Raw genomic sequence first — 24,993 nt, forward strand, 5'->3', positions numbered from 1 at the left:
CATCATAGACCCTACTGTAAGATTCGAATTGCACGAACACCAGCCAGAAGAAGTACACGAGGAAAAAAGGAATATATATGAACCTTCCATCAGTTTTTATAAGGACAAATACCATCTGGAATCCATCGTCATTACGGGACTAATGATGGGAGCCCGTGGGACCATACCCCGGTTCCTAGTCGACTTCTGTAAATCTTTTGGCCTGCATAAAAGTATTTTAAGAGATCTAACAATTGCAGCACTCAAAGGCTCAATAGCTATTTTCAGGCATCATACATATGGACCATGACTAATTCGCATCTCCTTGACGTTACTTCGTTTAACATCATGTGTTTCAATATAATTCAAATTGTTTATTTTTCACTCTAACAACAATTTATCACTAAGCCTCAAGGCTTTTACTCTATTGTATCATGGTACTCTTTGTCGATGGCAACCTGTAGTGGTTACAGGAAGAAATTAAATTGAAAAGTTCCAGTATCATTATATTAATAATTGCTCAGAAACCACATGACAGAGAAATATGGTTTTTTGCAACATGTTCTACATCTCTCAAAGTTTTGTTTTCATTCTTTTTGCAGATTTTAATTAAACGACAATGACAATTTTTTTTTTATTTATTTTATTGGGTTATTTTACGACGCTGTATCAACATCTAGGTTATTTAGCGTCTGAATGATATGAAGGTGATAATGCCGGTGAAATGAGTCCGGGGTCCAGCACCTAAAGTTACCCAGCATTTGCTCGTATTGGGTTGAGGGAAAACCCCGGAAAAACCTCAACCAGGTAACTTGTCCCGACCGGGAATCGAACCCGGGCCACCTGGTTTCGCAGCCAGACACGCTGACCATTACTCCACAGGTGTGGACGACAATGACAATACCAGTGGAGAAGGCCCAATGTGTGTGGTGGTATGCTAAGTTGAAAATCAAATAAACATTATCAGATTCTGCATAAGGATTTTTTTTTTCAGAGAAAAGGGGAGGCGATGTTTTATGTGGGTTAGGAAGTGGAAAAACTTTTTTTTTTTTTAAATATTTGTAACCACTTTTTTAACTTTGCTCTAGAGTATGCCATTAGGAAAGTCCAGGATAACAGAGAGGGTTTGGAATTGAACGGGTTACATCAGCTGCTTGTCTATGCGGATGACATGAATATGTTAGGAGAAAATCCACAAACGATTAGGGAAAATATGGGAATTTTACTGGAAGCAAGTAAAGAGATAGGTTTGGAAGTAAATCCCGAAAAGACAAAGTATATGATTATGTCTCGTGAAGGGAATATTGTACGAAATGGAAATATAAAAATTGGAAATTTATCTTTTGAAGAGGTGGAGAAGTTCAAATATCTTGGAGCAACAGTAACAAATATAAATGATACTCGGGAGGAAATTAAACACAGAATAAATATGGGAAATGACTGTTATTATTCGGTTGAGAAGCTTTTATCATCCAGTCTGCAGTCAAAAAATCTGAAAGTTAGAATTTATAAAACAGTTATATTATCGGTTGTTCTTTATGGTTGTGAAACTTGGACTCTCACTTTGAGAGAGGAACATAGGTTAAGGGTGTTTGAGAATAAGGTGCTTAGAAAAATATTTGGGGCTAAGAGGGATGAAGTTACAGGAGAATGGAGAAAGTTATATAACATAGAACTGCAAGCATTGTATTCTTCACCTGACATAATTAGGAACATTAAATCCAGACGTTTGAGATGGGCAGAGCATGTAGCACGTATGGGCGAATCCAGAAATGCATATAGAGTGTTAGTTGGGAGGCCGGAGGGAAAAAGACCTTTAGGGAGGCCGAGACGTAGATGGGAAGATAATATTAAAATGGATTTGAGGGAGGTGGGATATGATGATAGAGAATGGATTAATCTTGCTCAGGATAGGGACCAATGATGGGCTTATGTGAGGGCGGCAATGAACCTCCGGGTTCCTTAAAAGCCAGTAAGTAAGTATTTGTAACCACTTTGTTTCAATTTAAATCTTCATCAAAGTAGAAACCTAGATTTTTTCTAAGTCGAGCTACAGAGTATAGAAATATTGCATGTCTTACTTCGAAAAAATGTAATAGTCTCTTGTGTCCTAGAATAATAGCCTAGAATTTATCTGGATTTAATAGGTCTACAATTTCCAAATAACTTTTAAGGACATTTCTCTAAATAATTATTACATTCTTGGTGGCATCAGTTTACTTGCTTAAAAAATTAAATTATAAATTATATTCTATTAAAATCTGTTCATTGCAAGTACGTAATGAACACACAAGATGCTATGAATAATTACGACAAACCATTACTCAATTCAATTTTTCTTTTATTTTCCTAATGATAATAAGAGAAAGTACTCACCGAAGTTCATCTCGTTCTTGCATCCACTGTTCTAAAACTTCTTTTTCCTCAGGCAGCATACAATCTTGAAAATCCTCTATTAGCTGTGTCAACATTTGAAGCCAGTTGCAGTTCTTTTTGAACTCCATATCGTTCAGCATTTCAATCTCATGCTAAAAAATTTAATGAATCACAACTTCTAGATCATAAAACCAAGACATTTAGTTAATACTAAATACTGATAATACTATTCTGGGAGGAGATGGAACATTTTCATTGGAAACATTTATCTTCTCATAATATCATAATAGTTGCATATAAATATTATGAGTACAATGATCTCACAAAAACATATGGTGAGCATGAGTATTTTTTCAGGAAATTCTGATGTGCATATCTTTTATTTGTCGTCGTGGATACAGTTGAACCTATGACTTTTGGAACCAGATTGAATCACACAGAAAAACATAAAGCTGAGTAGTAATGGGTATAGGTCTGTATCCAGAATATTGGGGGGTAAAGACAGCGGGCATGTAGAACTGACATGTTTACTGCTGCCATTAATTCCTTCCGTCATCCTGTGGGCCTCTATGGTCTGTGATGGGGATGACTTTACCTTTATACCCATAGCCCTACATCATAATAAATTTCAGAATAATGTTTATATCTATAAATACGGCATATTCGTAAGAATATAAAATTATTCACAGTGAGTTACTGTACCACATTACTTACTGTAAGTTCATGAATTATAGCTCCAGTCCTCCATCCATGTTCCAAGGTAACATCTGCCAGATCGCTGTATGGATGATCACCGAAATACAGAACTTGTTCTCCTCTCCAGCCTGTCATATCTTGAAGTTGCTTCACCGTACCCTGAAATTTGTGTGTGGTGCTTAAAAACTTCTTCATACAAATACTGAAGTCTCATATATGCCCAAGCCGTTGTTGTAACTTTGCACTTGACAGTTGGTGAGTTGGCTGCAATCAGTGTTGCCAACCCTGTGGCTTGACTGGATCGCACAATTACTTCAAAATTATCGTACTTTTCACTGAAGGATCATACACTACATATAAAAATAGGCGTATTTGGATTATTTCACCTAAACCCCCTTTACAGTATTTCATTTAAACGATTTTTTTAATCTTATAAGAAAATAACTGCTCAAAATTAACTATGTCCTCAGAAAAAGATTAAAAAAGTGTTTCCTGCTTACCTTAGGAGAATGCTTAAAAATGGAAAGCATAATCACGAGGAACAGCAATAGCAGGGACAGAAGAACCAGAACATACTGTACATCTAGCCCTTTCACTATTTATTCCATCAGTGCATAGTTTACCATAATTTTTATAAAGTATATTTTTTTCCGTCTTATATATTTAAGTATTATTTATTTATTTCTTATTATATTGATTCCACTGCCATTATTTTAAGTATGTGTCTTGATTTCTTAATGTGTACTTATAATAATGTTTAGTCTATGAAAATCAAGCTGTTGCCTGGTCCTAGAGACATAGGAGAGCATTCTTTATAAAAAATGTATTAATCCAGTGAACTGTACAGCACTTGTAATGCAGAAGTGATACACAAAGAAACCACTTTCAATGGATAAGTGAAATACAATACTGCAGAAATGAACAGGCCTATATAACATTTCAAATGTCGTAAATTGTAACAAAATTTTAAAGTCAATTCTTTTTTATTTTATTTTTTTCCATATTTGCCGATAGGGTTGTACCACAGTCTAGTATGTACAGTCACGAAGTTTGAGTTGTTGAGGGTGCTAGGAACAATAGACTGTGCCGGTACTATTTCGCATTGTCTGTGATGAGGGGATAGTAGCGATCATAGTGGTTAGCAACTATCTATGGATGCATATTTCCCAAGTATTGAGATTCGTGACTATACATGCTAGATTGTGGTTGTACATTTTAAGTACTATCAGTGGGTTGGATTGTACGATAGTACAAGATACCAAATTATCGTACATGTACGATCCAGATTGTATCGTTGGCAACACTGGCTACAATTCCCATGAAACAGTTAAATGCTATGTGGTTGGCTTCTGAACCAGTCAAAACATAGCATTCTCTATCAGCTGTTGTTGCTGCTGTGTTGTCAGTTTGTTACATGCTATATTACAACCACATGCGTAATTTGTGTGTTAGTATGATAAATAATTTGTAGTGGTGCTGTGAAATGTCATAAAAACGACATCATTTGGCAAATTATAATTCATGGAGTAGAAATCATTTGCTTAAAGGCATAACATTAAATAGTCAGGCATCATACTGGTGAAAAGGACTCATCAGTAGTTGTGTACTAGTCACTGTGACAATGTTATACTTGTCGCACTCAGAGAGTACGGGTAGGGGAGGAATTATCGAACCCAATTGAAATTACTTCCGGAGTCCCACAGGGGAGTGTCTTGGGGTCTCTTCTATTCCTGTCTTTTGTAAATGATCTGCCAGTTAATATCTTGTCTAGGATCCACTTATTCGCGGATGATTGTATGGTATACAGGGAAATAAAAAGTTATGAAGATACTACTCTTCTTCAGAATGACCTCAATAGAATAAACGATTGGGCAATAGCCAACAAAATCAAAATAAATTCTCTACAGAGCAAAGCCATCAGCTTTACAAGGAAAAGAAATAAAATAGTCGCATCGTATATGTTAGGGGGTGAAACCATTTCAGAAGTTAAGAAATGTAAATACCTCGGAATAACATTTAGCAGTGATCTCGGCTGGGGGGAACACGTTACAGACACAGCGGCAAAAGCATGGAGAGCGTTACACTTTGTGATGAGGGTACTAAGAAAAGGCTCTGATATATCCAAAGAGACTGCATATAAATCACTAGTACGTCCAGTAATGGAATATGGTGCTGCATGTTGGGATCCTTACAGATTAGAACATATTAAGACACTGGAAAAGATTCAAAAACGGGCTCTCAAGTGTTGTCGGAAAAATTCACCATTAAAATGGGACACACTCACGGACAGGAGAACGCGAATTCGATTATGCACACTGTTCAAAACATACAGAGGTGAGCCTGCCTGGACAGAAATAAAAAATAGGTTGCAGCCGCCAAATTACTCTTCAAGGAACGACCACTCATATAAGCTGAGGGAAAGAAGGCAGAGGACGGACACTGGAAAGTTTTCTTTTCTCAATCGTATTATCAGGGACTGGAATGCTTTACCTGCAGACTTACTAAAGGCTTTACCAACAACCAAAAATGTATTTAAAAATAGGCTTAAGGACTTTACTAATAGACGGTAATTATACACAGTATTTAAAGGGTGTAAATGATATTTTGTTATTGAAGTGTTGTATCAGTAAAGAATTATGTTGTGTCAGTGAAGTGTGTTGTGTCAATGAAGTGTGTAGTGTAAGTGAAACGTGTTCCTGTGAGTGAAGCTTTATAGTTTATAGTGGCAGTGCAAAGTATTTGAACAGTGAAATGTTTTTGAAGTGTTAGTGAAATCAGGATAGAATCAGTGAAATGTGTCGTAGTTCCATTGCAGTGAGTGAGTTGACAGCGAAATGAGTGTAATGTTGAAAGGTTCTTGTACAGATATGAAGATATCATACCTGTGGGTTTTACTGTAGTTCGAACTTAGGTTTAAGATGCAAATTAGATTTATTTTAAATGTTATTTTAAGTGATTGTGCTTCATTTAATTTAGGATATTCGCTGTTGTTGTTGTTATTATTATTATTATTATTATTATTATAAATTATTCTTAATATTAATTATTAGTATTATTATTAATTGTATTTTTAATTAATAAGTTTATTATTGTCATTATTGAGTGTAATTAGTTACCACTGCCACCGGGTATATGCCAATTGCAGTGTGAATAAATACATACACATACAACGTTGTGTTTCTCACGAAGTTGTCAGGTTCATAGTTACAATGGCTTGGATATAGATCTTGCAAATTAACATATTACTAGCCTGTAAAGGAGAACAGTTATTTCACATTTGAAGAGAGATGTCCTTTATTGTATTCAGAAGAAAAGTGACAGAGGATTCATGGGATCCCTGTAATTGCGTGAAATGTTTATGCTGTCTGTTGGATGTTATAGTGATATTTAATTTTTTTAAGGAATTGGTTCTTATTTATAAGGAATCGGAATTTAATTGAGAATGAAATAAATTTAATGAAATGTTTGTGCTATATTATTAATTGCCTATTTCTCCTATCTTTCTTTACTGAATATATATCGTAATCTGTACAAGTATTTACAATGGAATTACTGTATTTCATCTGAATTGGTTTGTTGGAAAGTCGTTAGAATAGGTCTATGATAACAGAAGTCAGAAATATAATAATTCATACATGGAAGCAAGCTTACCCCTCTACCCAGCACCATATCAATGCACATTACCCTCTTTTCCTTTCTTTTCATTTTTATAAAATGAGAAACTAATGAAGAATTTGGTATATGAACTTGAAAAACAATTCTCACCTCATAGTAAATCTTGCCCTTTTCTAATTTATTGACGCGATCCCAGAGTTGTGTTTTACTAACTCGATCATAGATTCGGAATGGTCGTGACTCATCTGTGAAGAATTTTGGCTTGCGAGCACGAACAATTACTACATCAAAATATTGCATCCAGTCACTTCCGACTAAGAGCTCCATCCCTTTGTTCCTATTGAAAAAATTACAGCTTTATTAGGAAAATTAAAACATCTACTGTAAGTTCAAAACGTTACAATCAAACAAAACAACTTAATTCTCCATTAAAAATAGAAAAATGTATTTCACATTACATTATCTATTTTAAACTAAATAGCTTGTTTAATAATTGTACATAAGAACTTGTTTGAAATATTTTCGCTAATATGTAAGCTACTTAAAAAAATACTGAAATAAATTACATTGGCATGAGTCAAACTGCTGGTCTAGTATCAGCCTAAATAAGTAAATAAGTAACTAAGTAAATAAATAAGTAAATACATAAATAAATGTAATCTAAGACTTATCTTACACAGACAGAAAATACGTAAAAGTTTATTTGCAGATTTACATCATATTTGTCAGAATATTACAATTTCAACAAATTATGATAATATATGGCACACAAGTAACTTACACAAAGCGGTAAGGACTGTTGGTGACGAGGAACAGAGTCTTTTTTGCTGCCACCAGACGATCAAAGAACTTACGGAGATCTTTATTTTGTTCCAAGTATTCTGACACATTTTGTTCTACAATTCCATGCATTATTGGGTGCCCACTCTGCACAGAGTTCTGTAAAACAATTATTTTTATTACAAAGGAGAATTTAATTTAATTTAGTAGTCTGACCCAATATTTTGGGTTTGCCCTGCGACACAGAATAGCTCACAATAAAATTTAAAATGAAAAATTATATAAACAGGTTTCAGACAAAAGTGAACAAGACATAAGAAAAAAAAAATAGAACCAAGTCTAATTTAAATTGAATGTACGCCATAAAGATGCTGACGAAATATCGCTACAGAAAATTTTATTATGGTGGTGATATGGCATCTTGAAGATCTCTCGTCAGCTTGTATTTTTCCCTCCACTTTACAAAGGTTTTCGGGATGGTGCCGCTTGCTCCGAAGAAGAGACCGGTAACTGTGATTTTTTCTATGTTGTATTTCGCTGATAGGTACTGAATCGTGGGCTCGTAGATTTTCTTTTTCTCTTTGTTCACTTCAGATGGTTGAGCGGCTGAGATTTCAAATCTGATGGTAGGATCAATTATTTCGGCTGTCTGTTTATTCCTATTTATAGCTATGATATCGATCCTACGATTGCTTCCACCATCAGCAATACAATGAACTTCCTCGTGAACGTCTAGATTTTTGGATCGAAGTGCATCTGCGATCATAGAACGTATGGTGTTGTGACGTTTTATTCTGAGTACTTCTCCCTGTGGGCAACTCCCAAGCACATGTGGTAAAGTTTCATACTCACTGCAGTGCCTACAGTGGTTTGTGCCTTTAGAGCGACCAGGGAGAGAACGTACTGGTGCCACCATCGCAGTCATTTTTAGCATTTCTCTCCATTCAGAACTTGATAATCCGTCATGCTTGATGATCCACGAGTTGGCTGCAGGTACTTCTTCAAACAATACAACTCCTTTTCCTTTCTGAGGGTATCCACACCAGGTTTTAAATTCACGGTACCGAAGATGTTGCCTTAATTGCTTCACGGATCCTGTAGCCTCATCTCTTCTCACTTGCAATTCCGACAAGCAACGAGTTCTTATAGTTTCGTAGTCTCGTGCAGCATTAACGTGCTGGTCATTTAGGTTTTTTAGCTTGGTATTGATGTTTAGTTGCTGCAGATAGGCTTCCCATGTAGCGCGCATCACTGACAATCCTTTGTATTTGGTACTTGTATATATCATGCTATTAGGAGTGTCACCTGGTAATTGTAATATTTCCTTTACTGCGCTTTTAATCATATTGTCAGCTTTAATGAGGAATTTTTTGGGGATCAGATCCACAGATGCAGTTTGAAATGGATATATTAAAGTTGGGCCGATGAACTGGTTTAAGACGACTAATTTTTGTTGTGGCTGAAGCAAATGACGATGTTAGTTTGTTGAGGTGCGTCTTTAGTTTGTCCAATACTTGGTTTTCATTGAATGTTAATGTTTGTTTAAATGTAGAGCCTAGATATTTAATTTCTTCGTCTACACCGATGCTATTAATATGACCCACAAAAAAAAAAAAACAAGTATAGATGAAAGAAAAACAGGCAAAGGTGTTATGTAGAAAGGCCATTACTGTACAAGAAGACACCCATTCAAGTTTCTTTAATTTTCGGAATATCACATTCAAAAACAGCCAAAGCTGTTATGTAGAAAGGCCATTATTGTACAGAAAACAGATAATAAAACTTTAGTCATTTCGTTAGTTCAACACAAGAAGATGGTGAGGGATATGAATCCTTTCAGGTTTTTTTAATTCTCGGAATATCAAATACGAGGTTGAATAGATCCTTTCTTAGCTCTTCTGGAAGTTAGTAAGCTACAAATGTGTCTGTCCTGAAATATTCTGCAACATCGTCATTTGAAATCAAATACATTTCCATTTATATAAAAATAGCTTTCTAGAATGCAGGCATTAATAAAAACATTGCTGAAAATTCATTATTAATTGAAAAGTAAATCAATGCGAGCGAAAACTTACTAAAGATTCTGAAACTGTAGCACTAAATTTCAAGATTTTTTTTATATTATAGTATATAACAAACATAAGGAAATTATTACTTATCACGGGAAGTGAATATAATGAAACATAAAGACTGAATAAACATAATTATAAATCACTTATATTGCATTTTCATTATCAACACTTTTAAATATAAAAGTTATTTATCATTAATGAGATGGTTAGAGGATTTTATAAAATGATGAAAAGAAATAGATACTAGCATGTAAGCAGGCAGTTGTGGTCTAACTGAATGATTATCTTAGAACAGTACTTAGACATTGTGGACCAAATCGCAAACCTTCCGAACACAGTGGATTTTTAATTATCATCATCTCCGACTATTGCCATTTCTACAAACCATCGCTCGCCATTTAATAGAATTAAGTTCGTTTATTGTGAAAATTCTACTAATCGTCATTTTTGTCAGAAACTGTACTGCTATATTTCTCCTGGATGGCTAAAATTCGCACATTCTCGAGCATCCACTTATGCACTCAATTGTTTCATTTCGTTGGTCCACTGTTCTCGTTGTGTATGCTTCTAGAAGTATGTAAATTGTTAATGTCAACATCAAAATCGGTAAACAAACATGATATCTCACCAAAACACGGGACCCAGTGTTTATTGGTTTTATGAAGTTTTCTGTTAAAGCTGTATATGAATAATATTTCTTAAAATAAATCACTGTAACAATATATAGTTATAACCCAAAAAAAAATGTTTATATGTGACTAGGAATTATCTTCAGAACAAATTATCGCTGTAACATGGGTTTAATTAATTTTATTGTAGTCCAAAACAAAATGAGATGTAATTTCTTGCAGTTTTTCAGGATTAAGCATTTCAATTTTGAACGACCCTATAAAATTATACCTAGTAATCATGTTTCATAACAATTGGTCAGAGAGAAAAATAATATATATGCATGTCATCTTTTGCCACAATAAAGATACCATCAGGATGCACAACACATCTCAAAATCTCATTTTCGCCAAAACTGACGTACCATCTTTGCCTTAGAACCACAGAATTTTAAGTACGAAACTGAAAACAAATTTATTAAGACTAAAATAATTTCTTTCCTGTATGATACCCTACATCAGCAAAAACTAATAAAATCAAGGAGTTTCGACACCTTTCATACTCATTACTAACCTTCACATCACGAAAGAGAATCTCAGGGTGATAGTCAATGTGGTTACGCTCGAAATATTCTGCAACATTACATAAGAGACACATCTCTGGAACTGAGAACAGATCAGCCAACTGCACCATTTTGACCTTCACATCCTGCTATAAAAAATTAACACATATAGTTATTGTAAATATTATGTGGCTTAAAGTATTCACCAATTAGCATTAGTCAGTGTGAAGTTAATCTTTTAAATTAATTGTATAACAATTTTGATCATGCGATAGCTTGAATGGAAATTATATTAATATAAAATGACAAGAACATAATACGAGAGAACATCTACAAATGTAAAATGCATTAGCCATGACATACAAAAATTATATACATGAAATTAATAAAAATTATTATACTTATAAATTACTGGAATCCATAAACAAAATTAATTATTCTTGAGTGGTTTACTGATAAATTGATCAAAAGTAACAAACTTTCATAGATATTCATTATCGCTGTTTCTATTAGGTATTTTTATTATTATTATTATTTTTATTATTATTATTATTATTATTATTATTATTATTATTATCATCATCATCACTATTACTAATTTCTAAAGTGAGAAACTGAAAGATAAATTACCAATTCATTCTCACATTGTTACTAAAATAGTAATTTATAGTAGCCCTATAAGAAAGTAAAATTAGATTTTATCTGCAAGTGAAAAGTTTAGCACCTGAGGTGAACCCAAGGGTGATAATTTCCACGAGTGTATAAAACATGTTTACCTACTCTCGTGTGCTATACAATATTTTATCCATTACTGGTATCTAAGCTTAATTTTAAATTGTAGGCCTTTTCTTTGTAATGTGTAATTTGTGAAGAAGTATAAATGAATTAATGTATGGCTTTTATTATTGCTAATATGTTGGTTGTCATGGAGAGAGTGATTTAAAAAAAATTTAATTCACTGCTTTTAATTGACTGCTGTGAATGAAGTCATTGTTTAGGCTGCTAAGAATGGTGAGATGAAGACCAGTTTAGATACCAATCATGGATGTGTATAGACCCAGAAACAAAATTTGGGCCACTTGAATTTTCCAAGTTCCAGTTATAACATACTGCGCATTTTCAGTAACTGGAACTTCGAAAATTCAGGTGGTCCAAATTTTGTTTCTGGGTCTGTACTTATGCAGACATTACCTTACATTTAATTTCACAAATAATCACATAGCCTAAAACAACTACCAAGCTAGTAATAACTTAACTAACTCTAAACAGTTTTGTAAGGTTTCATTCAACAAACAACCATCCATAGAAGGCACAAGCAATTCTTAATTTGTAGTCACAAAATTAAATAGAAATAAACTACAGAGCTATATAAATGATATACAAAAAATAAGAATAACATACAGTAACAACACAGATTGGCCACATTTACTAGTTTAAAAATAGAACTAAACTTTCACCGTAGAATATGTAGAAAGATCGCAATAACCAATATAACAAAACGACATGAAATTGAATAAAGTAGAAATACACATTTACTTAAAAAATACAAGAATCAATCTACACGATGTAAATAAATTACGTGCAATAATTATTGATAAGAAAGTTGCAGTGGAGGAATGCAACACGAATCCCTTTCTTTCGTACTGTAACATTTAATAATATATTGGACTACATGCTGCACATCAAAATCCATAAAGAAATATTAGGAGAATTATTAAATAAAATAAAATTTCATTAAAAAATATAAAAAGTACATACCTATTAGCTAAATACCGTACAATGTATGAAGTTGGAAATAAATTGGTCTTAGTTTATATCTAGGTTGACATTAAGATGTTTAATTTCAAAGTATTTTACAATTTTGAACCAAGAAATGAAAAAGTGTAAAGAAATTCCACTGAAATTGTTGTAATTTACCTTATTACGACAAACAATTAGTATCGAAAAAATACCTGAAAGCACACAATGTTACAATGACACAAACTGCAAAATTCTTACATTTTCTCATATGAAGATAATATATCTTATGCTTTAGGAGTATTGGCCCTAACAGTTACATACAAAATTACCTTAATACATGAAAAAAAAAATCACTCAAAAATATAAAATGAGGCCAAGCAGATAAAAATGCTCCTACTTAAACGGCAATGTGTTTACCAGTATGTTTTATAAGTACATACACAATGTACATAAAATACACAAAATCACCTTAATACATGGAAGATCATTTAGAAAAATAAAATGAGGTAAAATAAGTAAAAATAACTTTTACTATAAAATTTACTTTTTGGGGGTATACATTCTAGAAGACGTTTTAATACGAAATCGTCTTAATACAAAGGATATAGCTCAGAATCTGTAATGATTACAAAAAATAATGGCAGAATTTACAAAAGTGCATGTGCAAGTGTTTCACATTTCTCTGTTTTGTAAAATGTATTTTTGCATTAAAATATAACAAGTTCACCAGGGACGTACATAGGATTTTTGGGGGGGGGGGGGTGGAGGAACAAGAAAAACAACAGAAAATTACTGAAGAGTATTTTATTGAATTAAGACACTAAGACATTACATAAAGGAGATTGTTTAATGTTCCTAAGTGAATTATTTATATTTAATATTACTGATTTATTTACAATGTAAGTGAACTGTTATTTTTCTGGGAGATTTCCCATCTATTAAGGTGGTTTGGTAAGTATTAATTTGATTCATCCCAGAATTTCCACCTCCAAACATTAATATTACAGTTATACTTAGAGCACATCTGCCTCCTTTTTTTTTTTTTGTTTCATTTCATTTTCTGAATGATTTCCCATATATTAAGATGATTTTTTTATGTATTAAAACCGTCTCCCAAAATTTACACCTCAAATGTAACAGTACCTGCGAATTTTAGCTCTTGATGTTGAAATTTGTGCTAGGCCTAATTATAACAGGAGCTATTCAAAGAAATACGTCTTATTCAGATTTCAATAACTAAAAACTCCTGTAAATTTAATAAAAAAAAAACTACCGGCACTTCACTAAAAGGTATTTGACACAATATGTACATAAATTTGCAAGTATTGAATTTATAATACAAAGATTAAAAGATTTGTGTATTGAAATATTAGTTTGCGATATTTCCAATGTTATTCTTATGATTTCATATAGAACATGTTTCTGAATTCCTAGCTAATAGAAGTAGAGAAAAATAAATTGAACAAAAATATACATAAATTATGTAAAGTCCATAGAGAAAATAAATTCAAAGATAACCAAGAAAGTTAGTAACATTTTCCAGGAATGTGCATGACTAACATAACAGAAAGTATGTGCATTATTTTTGTTCTATTTAACACAATTAATTAATTATAATGTTCACATAAAATGTACCCCTACACAAAGCTTAATTATAACAATTTTAGTCATCTTTGAATCCAATACATACTGCATTACATTTGTGTTACCTTTAATTAACATGAAACAGGCACATGCAACATAATGGATGTACAATGCAAGGTACAGTAACATTTTAACCATCATAATAATATGTAAGTAGAGAGAGTTCCTATGCAGACTGGTAGTAATGTTCCATCAGCTTAATGACAGTAGTGCAGAGCACCCATCCACAGGAAGCTAAGCAGTAAGGATGAAGTGGGACCAGTCAGTGTAAAGAAGTGTGCACGTACAGACCGATTATTTAGTCCTGACAGCTCAAGAGGAGAAGTAATAGAGGAGTGGGGAGAGTTCTGGAGTAGAGCTAAGGACAAGCTTAATTGTACTGGAAACATACCGCTCTACCACACGCATGACATCCGATCGCTCTGAAGGCAAGCGAGTGAATAACCCAAGCACCCCTTGGCGTAACTAAATGGACTCGCCTGACCCAGGCAACTGTCAGGACTAAATAATCGTACTGTACCTGTCCATACACCGGCATACGACTGCTAGCCAAATGACAACAGATTTTGTTAGGTAGTGGTTGGAATGGGACCAGCCTATATAGCAACTCTATGTATTAAAGATGAGTCGATACCAGAATTTCTAAATACTCGATACCGATACCAGATTTAGAGCTTCGATACTCAACACTGGAACTATAAAAGTGAGTGAAGTGTCTGAAAATTACTTTATTACAGTTTTCTCCACCATTTCGGTTAGTTCCATATTTGGAGTAACAAAGGTATTTCAATAAAAAAGACTGCAACCATTTGCAATGCTGAGTCATACGAAGGGTACAGGAAAAGGACGAGCTTTATCCATTTTTTCCCCCAAAAAATGAGTTATGCATTCTGTGTGAAGTAGGATTTCATGTAATTTAATACTATGAATTGAACACTGTGGTAATAAGAACAGTCCAAGTGCTGTAACAGATTTTAGATTTGGCATACAGGGAAGGAATATGCTAAAGACAGACTTTAAATTGCTCTCCTGAACAATTTCTTAAAGTGCACGAAGCTCCTCCTTTCCCTGTAGCTTTCATATGAGCTTAATAACACTTCATGCACCTCATTGGTTATGTCTTAGGTATTTAAGAAACAGTTAAGGAATTTCTAAGTTTAAATTAATTGTTTTTTCTGGGGCATGCCGGACCTTGTCAATTTTAGTTAGACATACTGTCTTCTACCTAATGGAAACATTCTGAGCAAATGGTGGCAATCTTTTAGAATATCGATATGCATATTTCCGTAAGAATTTCTCTTAAATTTACCGCTAATGAGGGATTTTCCAATACTACGACTGAGGCTATTGTAATTTATAATTTACCAGGAATGAGGATTATTTTACAACCTATTATTATAAAATACTTTTAAATTATGGAAAGAACAACACATTTCTTTAAAATGCGGCACAGAGATAGTTTATATCAGTACTGCATGATTCTATAAAGTGTGAAGTAATGGAAGTCTAATTCAAGAAAGAAAGAAAGAAACAAACAAACAAACGAACAAACCCAAAAAGCTAAACATTAATGCTCCCAAGTGTCAAGAGTGTAGTGGTTTGAAAGTATCGAGAATTCAATCCTGATAAATATCTAAATACAAAACACGAAAAGATAACAAGAGAATGGCTAATATTTCTAATTAATATTGCTATTTGTAAGAGATATTATATTAAAAAGTTTAAGGTTATGTAAAATGATAAATTGTTCACTGATGTCTCAGTTAATACTGACCAGTCTCTGTTAAATCTCGCAGTCTAAAGAAATCCATGTGAAAGCATGTTCAGGACAGAATGATTTATTCTGATGATACGATGATAAAAAAGATAACGGTCATAAAATGTGCATTTTACTGGGACGAGAAATGGCTAGTAAATTTTGCCTCTTGAACTCTTATTCAGAGATAGGGTTGGTTTACATGTTTTTAAAAAATATCATACTACGCGTTTCATTGTACTGAAAAAAAATCTATTGCTCGATTATATTTACACCCACGACCATTGATTCATGAGTAGGAATAGCAACAAATCGACTACAGAGGACAATTATTACAGTATCTATTCACTACCCTCGGTTAGGTATGAATCTATGAACTTCAGCTCAGATTTTTTGGATGTGCACATCATGTTCACTGAAGAAAGAACTCTCTCCACTGCAGTGGCGTAGCATGAAATTTTGAACAGGGGAAGCTAACTCAAGTTGTCTTTCATGCAATATGAGAAAACATATTACAAAAATATAGTCTTAAAATAAATAGTAGTCAATGTCAAGTCAGCAGTCGAAGATTGGTTGGAACCTCGTAACACCAATAAGGCATGACCTCAAATGGTACGTACGGTAGTAAAATATAATTCATGGTTTACACATATCTCTAACAAATAGACACGTATATGTATAACATTAGCTCACTCCCTGTCATACTTAGAGAAATCACAATATTAACGGTCAATAGATACAGTATTAGTATCAGTACGTAAATATGCGTCTGTCTTTTGGTTGTGTCCTTCATTGACAGCAAGGGAGTCAGTCATTTATTTTTTAGATCACACTTTTGTTCATAAGTCAGTCTTGATAATAGAATTGTCCTAAAAAATTCAAGTAAATTGGTGTCAGGAACTGTTACTTCACTCATATTTGTTATATCAGCCACAATGCACACTAACACTTCAACTGAACACAACTGACGAAAAGGGATAACTCGGAAACTACAGTTAGGGGACTGATATATTCCAATTCTATGCAGGTGTTTGGCCAAACAATCATGGCCTGTTGCCAATCTAAAGGCAGCTACAGACGATTTGTGTGGTAAATCGGGAATTAACTGTAGATTATGATGCAGAGAGCTCCATTTCTTCCCTTGAGATTGTGTTATCAAATTTTGTTTGTTGAAGTCTAAGTAATGTAGATTTAATAAATATTTTCACAGAATAATACTTAGATTTAGTAACAGGTCTGTAAGTAGCAGTGCTGCCCTTCTTTGCTAAAGCATCCGCATTCTCATTTCCCAGGATTCCACAATGGGATGGTGTCCATTGGAATACAATTCTTTTATTGAGTGTTATTAATTGAGAGAGCATTTTAGTTATACGAAAGTATAAAGTTAATGTGTTAAAGGATCTGGCAAAATGCACATTATATGAAAAGGATGCTCGAACTCAAAGTTCAAGAACCACTACTCTACACCATTCTTCAAAGCAACAAACAGAACTATGAAAAGTCAATTAAACAGAAACCAAGGTCATCATAATGAAGAATGAAAGATCAACAATGGAATACTTTTAAGAAATAGGGTTGAAGTTCATTGCTGAAGTATTAAAAAAATACTGCAATACTGAATGTATTTACCACAACAGTATGCCTGTCAAAAGTTTAATGTTGATAATATTGTTACATTCATCTTCATTTTTATATGCAATTATATTTACGTATATTTATATACAAATGCATCGCTTTATTAAGTTATTTTAAAGTCTATCATTTTTACACAACTAGGTACCAGTACTATGTTTACGAGCAGACAAAGAATACCACCTAACGAACCACACATGGCAACATCAACAATATAAATCTACAAAGCTACTCTACCACACATTATTCCTCTGTGAACAGGGTGTCTATGCTTTCCAAACTTGGATTCCATTTAGATATATGTGCATTACTGGTGTGTTATAATTCCACTTAAAATAGGAATTTGGAAACATCTGGAAAGCAAGGTACCGGTACACAAGAACACAGAGCCAATAAAATATTATCTTGGGAATGCAATACACCCTAACTACAGAGACAATTATTTAACATTTTCATGTTACAACTCATAAATAAAGGCTCTGAGATGCAGCTTTTACTTTCGGTTCACAGAATATTCTGATCGTGTTATTTTTCTTATAAAAGAAGTTATGAGTATATATATATATATATATATATGTTTTTAGTCCCACTTGTCATCAACACTCATCATATACTTAGCTTTAGCATTTCGTTGATAAATGTTTCATCTAGATTCACATGAAGAGTAACCGCAATAAGATACACATGTAAGATTAGATACCAGTATGTACTGTAAGCCTAATATACTTATTCTCTTTATGAAACTTCAGGATAGAAATAAATGATGCTCCCTAATTGTAACATTCCACGGATAATTACTAGGGTCTACTGAATTATACAGCCAATTTCGTTACAATGTCATGCATAACATTTTTCTACCTACAAACTCAGTCATTCATAATATAATTCCCACACAAAATTAACTTTCAACTGTGCTCTTTAGTTTGTACCTTCCTTTCCAGATAATTTACCATTAATGTACATGGCTTTCAAATCAAATATACGTATACGCTTTGTGAATATTATTATTTAATATATTAGTAATATTTTTAATGGAACAAATATACGACAAATATGTCAAATATAGAAACTTCTACATAAAAATCGCAGTCCAAGTTATTGTTTAGATCTTTGATATACCTATTAACTCTTTTATATGAACCACTTCAACCCAGATTTCGAAAAGTCTAGGATAAAAAGTTTTAAGAAAATGGGTTTTAGTGCTCACCAGCATAAAATCAGTGTTAATGTTATAAATTTGAAGAAACTGGCCAGTTTTATTCTAAGCATACCAAGTTGTAATGTTTATACAAAGAGAATGTTTCATCTCATGAATAACAATAATTGGACAGATGTTCGAAACAGGAGCACGACACATCTAATCAAATCAGAGCTGAAAACTGCAGTCGACTTCAACTATTACACAAGACAAAATCTGTCTCAAAATACTCTTGATTTAAGCCTAGCTGCCGAAGTGTAGAATAAAGTTGCTTTTTAGTAACTGAACCGAATAATTTGTCTATTTTATAAGTGAAATTTTGTCGATTCCATAAACTCCCGTATTTTCTTAAAAAAAAAAGTTGGCAACCCTATCTAAATACCACCATACAAAATAAAAATAATCAATCACACCATCTCTTACTTCACAAAATATCATCTCTAATTACAAAATGTAAATTTAAAATGTTTTCCAAATCCACATTTTATGATTAAAAGACTGAAGTGGTTCAACAGTACAGTATTAAACACCATATTTCTAACAATGAACCAATCATTAATTACAGACATTAAAAAAAAATTATCAACAAAGAGCTCTTGAATGCCTCATTATGTACTGTAACAAGTCACAGAATGTTATAATTTAAAATGCTAACATTTGCTTCTGAAGGAAAGTAAGACACCCTGATGTGAGATCTACACATGTCAAACTCACCGACCGCTGCCCTCTCTGCATATACATGGTCCGTCCAAAGCAAGGAACGTTTCATTTTTCAATTACTTGGAAGAACAGGTATTTGGTTTTGTCAGCCACAAGGAAGTGGGGCAGACATCAGCAATGGGCAAAGAAACAAACTAGTCACATCACCTGAATAGATGCTATTTACACAAAAGACTGTCTGGATATTGAAAGTGACTGCCTGTGTCAAATTGCAACATCCAATTTGCATTAATTTATATCCTGGTACCGAGTATTCAAAATAATACGATAATATAATAATACATCTTGATTACACAACTTTTAACACTATACATCACTTCGGAATACAAAGTATGTATATATATATGTTTTCACGTGTTAATTAACTAGATTACCTTGTTGATTAGTTTCAGCCTGTAGGCTATCATCAGAACTGGGTGGTCTTCGCGCCTTCTGATAGGGTTTCCTGTGGGGGTGTGTTTGTGTGGTGTAATGTGGAGTCAAAAAGTGTGTGTTTTCTGAAATTGAGTTGTTTGTTGAGGATTTGATGCAGGTTTTTTTTGTGTGCCTGTATATTTCGTACTGTTCCAGTGTATTTAGTTTCTGGTTTTTCAGTTGGAGATGTAGAATTTCCATGTCTGTGTTTATGTTGCTGTAGGTGTGGTTGGAGTTTGTGATGTGTTCTGCGTATGTGGAAGTGTTGTGTGATTTGGTTATGGCTGTGATGTGTTCTTCATAACGTGTTTGAAGTGATTTGCCTGTATGTGCTATGTAGAAGCTGTTGTGGTATTGCATTAGAGTTTGTATACACCTGTGTGTTTATATTTGTTTGTGTTGTTTGTGTGTTGAGCTGCTTTTGTAGAGTGTTGTGTGTTCTGCATGCGATGTTGTAATTTAATTTCTTGAATGAGGTTGCAATCTTATGTAGGTTTTTGTTTTCGTATGTTAGTTCGATGTATTTTTTGTGTTCTTGCGTTTGTGTTGTATTCCTTTGTGTTTTGTAAGTCTGTTTTGTCTTTCTTATTATGTTGTCTATTATGTTAGGATTGTATCCGTTTTCTTGTGCTATCTATTTGATTGTGTTTAACTCTTCTTTGTAGTCTTGTTGGCTCATTGATATGTTGAGTAGTCTGTGTACCATTGCTCGGAATGCAGCCTGTTTGTGTTGTGTTGGGTGACTGGATGTGTTGTGTATGTGTGTTGTTGTAGTTTTTCTGTAGATTTTGAATGTGTGTTTGTTGTCAACTTTTATTATTGTGATGTCAACTATTCAACAAGGTAACTAGTTCATTGACACATAAAAGTATATATGTACTTTATATTCAGAATTAATATAATAAGACATAACATTTACATTCAATAAATGACTTGGTACAAAAAACAATAAAATAATATAAGGAAGATGAGCATAGTAACTGACCAACATATGCTTAAAAACTCCATCCTATTGATGGAAAACATGATGATTGGTATAATATAAATACTACTTAACTAAATTTACTCACAAACCATATAGCTATGTCTTACAACGAAAATGTAACATGAAAACACTAACTCCTTGCTATCTCTTTGCATGAGATGAATGAGTAAAAATGTCTGTATCTATATTAATGAAGGCCATAGACTGCAATTTTGACAAAAATCTTTAGTAACGCTGATTAAAAATTATTTTGGACTTGACAGTTCAATGCAGAGACGTCAAATCATTCAAATGTAGTTATATGAATTCAATGTAGATGATGTAGATGTCACTACAAATATGAATGTCATTATTAGAGATGGTAGATTTTATCAACTTAAAATTAAAAATTTGCATTTTATAGCACTTTTAATGTTATAATTCAGCATTTTGTAACGTTTTGGGATGAATAATTTTTTATGGAAAGTTTGGTGGTAGCAATTTAATGTCATAATCACAGCTCGGATAAAGTAACTGTATCAGAATATACATCCTTGGTCCTGCGCTTTGTTTACAAACATTAACTGCTGGGAAGAATGCTCCCCACCCCCTAGATAAAACATCAGCAAATTAGGCCTAGTTGAAAACATTGAGAAAGTGATATAGATAACAACAAAGAGGGTATCGGATAGGTCACATTCCTGTGTTATTCATACTGTAAAAGATAACATGAAGGATTACCAAATTATCTGAAAAAATTTAAGAATCTGAATGTGGCAGAACCTTCAGATAGATTCTGATTTTTTTTACCAAAAAATCTAAAATATAATTTCGCAGAAACACATACATTTCGCATTTTAACACGGATGTAAAAACCACAATAATATATTTAACATGCTTTTAAACATAAAATTACCTATCTTGACAGTTTTTGGGCAAATCTCGCATTTATCGCAATTGCAAAATTCTACCACCTCTAGTCATTATCACATTTCCACACTGCAGTCGACAGAATTACTTTAATTTTGAAGTTTATTTTATTGTAAACATGATACAGGTCATACAACTCATCAATACTCATAAATAAAGGTTTCCCAGTGCGTGTGTGCGTGTGTGTGTGCGCACGTGCATGTTTTTTTACCTATGGCAAGAGGTCTTGAAAATTAAGATTAAAATGTTAGTTTGAATTTTTAGACCAACCAGGGGTCATAATTTCATAAACATAAAAAAAAGTGTTACTGTAATAAAAAAGCTAATTACATTCATCATCATTTGACACAAATGCATGTTCTAAAGTTCAAATGAAAGCTTATGAACCGCGTAACAAATATAAGTGATGAAATTTTGAAATGCTAAAATTTTCAAATACCAGTATCACTTTAATAATATCTAACTTTAATAAAAATAAATTAAAAATTTGTATTTCCTACTAAAATGAAGATATAAAAATTTCCTCGCTTGGATTTGTTCATTAAGTTACGTCACACATATCATGTAAATTTCTTTAATAGTGCCAAAGTTACTGCATTTTGAAAATTGAATTAGCACATTAGCACTTGTAAATAACAACAAATCAGCTGTTTGGCGTCATATCCTGATACGGTTTTTTAAATTATTTTTTATTTAAAAAATAAAAGTCGTCGTATTTGACCAAACTTTGCTATTTTATATAGGTCCTGCCCCCATGTACCTAGGTACATATGCAAAGACAATTCAAAATAATTCAAATTTAACTGGGTGTTCTGTATTTTTATTTTCTAAACCTGGCAACCGTACATCTATTCCTGTACCAAATGATTATATAACCAAGAAATGTTATGTCATAAGTTTCTCTTTAATTAAAAAAAAGACATTACCTGTTTAATAAGACGTCTGTATAGATCTGATAGATACTTTTAATGTGGGTATCTAAAGAGGATACATTATTATTTACTGCTAGCAAAAGATGAAAGTAACTTTTACCATGTGATAAGTATGATTATCTTATGATGCAGTTAATTCATGTGCTATAGTCCTGACGCTGTTATTTCCGGCGTGACTCCGCCTCTTTGCTTACGTCTTAGAAAGTGAAGGCTCTATAAAGTCTAGGTAGGTAGTAGCGTTCGCCATTTTTGTTCTTACGTTACCGAGCTACCATATGAGGAATCTATTTGCCACACCGTTAAACATTATCATGTCGTAGCTCCTATGATAATAAATCAAACGCAATGTAATTCAGCAAATAATTGAGCGGCAAATAACATCTTCGTGTGCTTTCTGCGAACGCCAACGAAAGAGCTAAAATGGCGGGCGATTATATTAAGTATTTATCGAGCCTTAAGAAATGAATCAGCGAATCACAAGACGCACACTTTTAAATGTAGCCGACCTGCAACGCGATTGGCAGCCGGAAATTAGAGCGATGGGACTATAGTTTTCTAGCCTTACTCTTCAATGGCTTCTTAAAGCACACATGTGCAATCTACCGAAAGGAACACTTCAACTTTCTAAAACAATGCACAATGCTATCTGGAGTCTGTTGTCATTACAGGAAAGAAACGTCGATAACTGGAACCATAAAAATTTTCACAAATGATCTGTTAATGAGCTTATGTCGAAATTTTTCCTCAAACTGTGCATAGCCTACACAGCAGACAAGCAAATATTAAAAAAATAAATAAATAAATAAAAAAAAAAAATAAACTAGCTGTCTATACTAATTGTAAGGGTTTAAAAACTTACTTGGAATGTTACATTAAGAAACAATGACCCATGCTTTCAGTACCTGTAATTGAGTTGCCATTCTCTGTGAATTCCTACTCTGTCACGTGACATGCGAGATAAGGCTGTACATTCAACATGTTGGTCAGCTGAACTACTACAGGCTGAAAGCTATTTAATTTTTTGTTAATCTTTTATTCAAGCTTAAAGTAAGCATGAACATCTAATATTTTTTGTATTTGTCTATCTGTTATGGCAATATAGGCATATCAGCATTCACAGTTTGAGGAAAGGTTTCGACGTAAGTTCATCAACAATTTCTTTGTAAGCTTAAATGTAACATTTTATTTTACAACAGACTTTATTAATTTCAATTGAAAATAATATGTAAGCTAATCAATAATGAATGTTCATGAAATTTTTTACACACAGCTTTTAATTTAAAATTTAAATTTCGTGTTATGTTATATTGTTAATATAACACCTCATCTATTGCGTAATAATGATATCGTCTTAACCTGCGATCCTGTGACAGATGATAAAGTTGAGACATGTTTAGTTTCGTTTGTGGCACAATGAAGTTTATGTGTAAAGAACAATACACTGCTCTGAAAAATATTGCTTGTGTCTTACATAATCACGTGCTGAGACATATAAAATGTTATAACAGACTTGTGTGGAATCTATGGGTATTTTACCCTAAGGATTGCTTGTATGTGGTACAAAATGCTAATAAAAAAGGTTAAGACAAACATCATCAAACGACACTAGTCCAATCACAATTCTTACAGACGTAAACAATAACATTGCTGCTGCAATTGAATAGGAATATTGAGAAGCCCCACATGTCTAGAAAACTAAACTTTTCAGGAGATACAAAAAAACATCTCAGGTCCTAGATTTGTGCTCAAATTATTTTTTTCTTAACACTTTAGTTAAAATGAATGTTGATGGGAGTACGTGAGGTTTCTCTTCATAATATCATGAGCCTACATGTTTAGAATACGAAGTCATATATAACTCAATTTCGTAAAAAAAAATGGACATGTTGTTGTTGTTGTTGATTTCTAATGCCAGGCGTTTGACAATAAAGTCATTTGACCTCTTGCACTCCAATATTTTTCAAAGATATTGTCATGGTTAGCCACTGAAGTACAGATTTTGAGGTGTTCCGAATCCATTTCTTGATTTGAATTGCACAATGGGCAGTTAGGGGACTGATATATTCCAATTCTATGCAGGTGCTTGGCCAAATAGTCATGGCCTGTTTCCAATAAAATGGACATGTGGGGTTTCTCAATATTGTGATTCAATTGTGAGAAAAGATAGACGAATAACATTAAGAAAACTATCTGATATCCTGAATATTTCATTAAATGCCGCCCATACATTGGTAACTGCACATGACATGTGTTAGTGCAAGACTGCTTACTCCTGAACAATTGGAGGTTTGTGTGAAGCTCAAAAGGATGTTAGAGGATGAAAGCAAGGGACTTTATTTTGCAAGATCATAACTAGAAATGAGATTTGGCTGCA

At 33.2% G+C, this 24,993-nt stretch overlaps 1 protein-coding gene across 4 annotated transcripts in view; it reads right to left on the reverse strand.

The window, feature by feature from the left end:
• Nt5c (5' nucleotidase C) overlaps window positions 1-24,993 on the reverse strand; it is a 51,051-nt gene that overhangs the window by 16,893 nt on the left and 9,165 nt on the right. The window contains exons 4-9 of one of the 4 annotated variants that reach the window (XM_069822251.1): window positions 19,374-19,388; window positions 10,701-10,835; window positions 7,448-7,605; window positions 6,817-7,003; window positions 3,070-3,210; window positions 2,356-2,507 (exon numbers count right to left, since the gene is read on the reverse strand). In XM_069822251.1, the coding sequence (XP_069678352.1) occupies window positions 2,356-2,507; window positions 3,070-3,210; window positions 6,817-7,003; window positions 7,448-7,605; window positions 10,701-10,835; window positions 19,374-19,388 (788 nt within the window). Of the gene's footprint in view, window positions 1-2,355; window positions 2,508-3,069; window positions 3,211-6,816; window positions 7,004-7,447; window positions 7,606-10,700; window positions 10,839-19,373; window positions 19,389-24,993 lie in introns of all 4 variants that reach the window. The other 3 variants (XM_069822250.1, XM_069822253.1, XM_069822252.1) reach the window with 3 other exon arrangements.

Source organism: Periplaneta americana, chromosome 3 (assembly GCF_040183065.1).
Source record: "Periplaneta americana isolate PAMFEO1 chromosome 3, P.americana_PAMFEO1_priV1, whole genome shotgun sequence".
Classification (NCBI taxonomy): Eukaryota; Metazoa; Arthropoda; class Insecta; order Blattodea; family Blattidae; genus Periplaneta; species Periplaneta americana.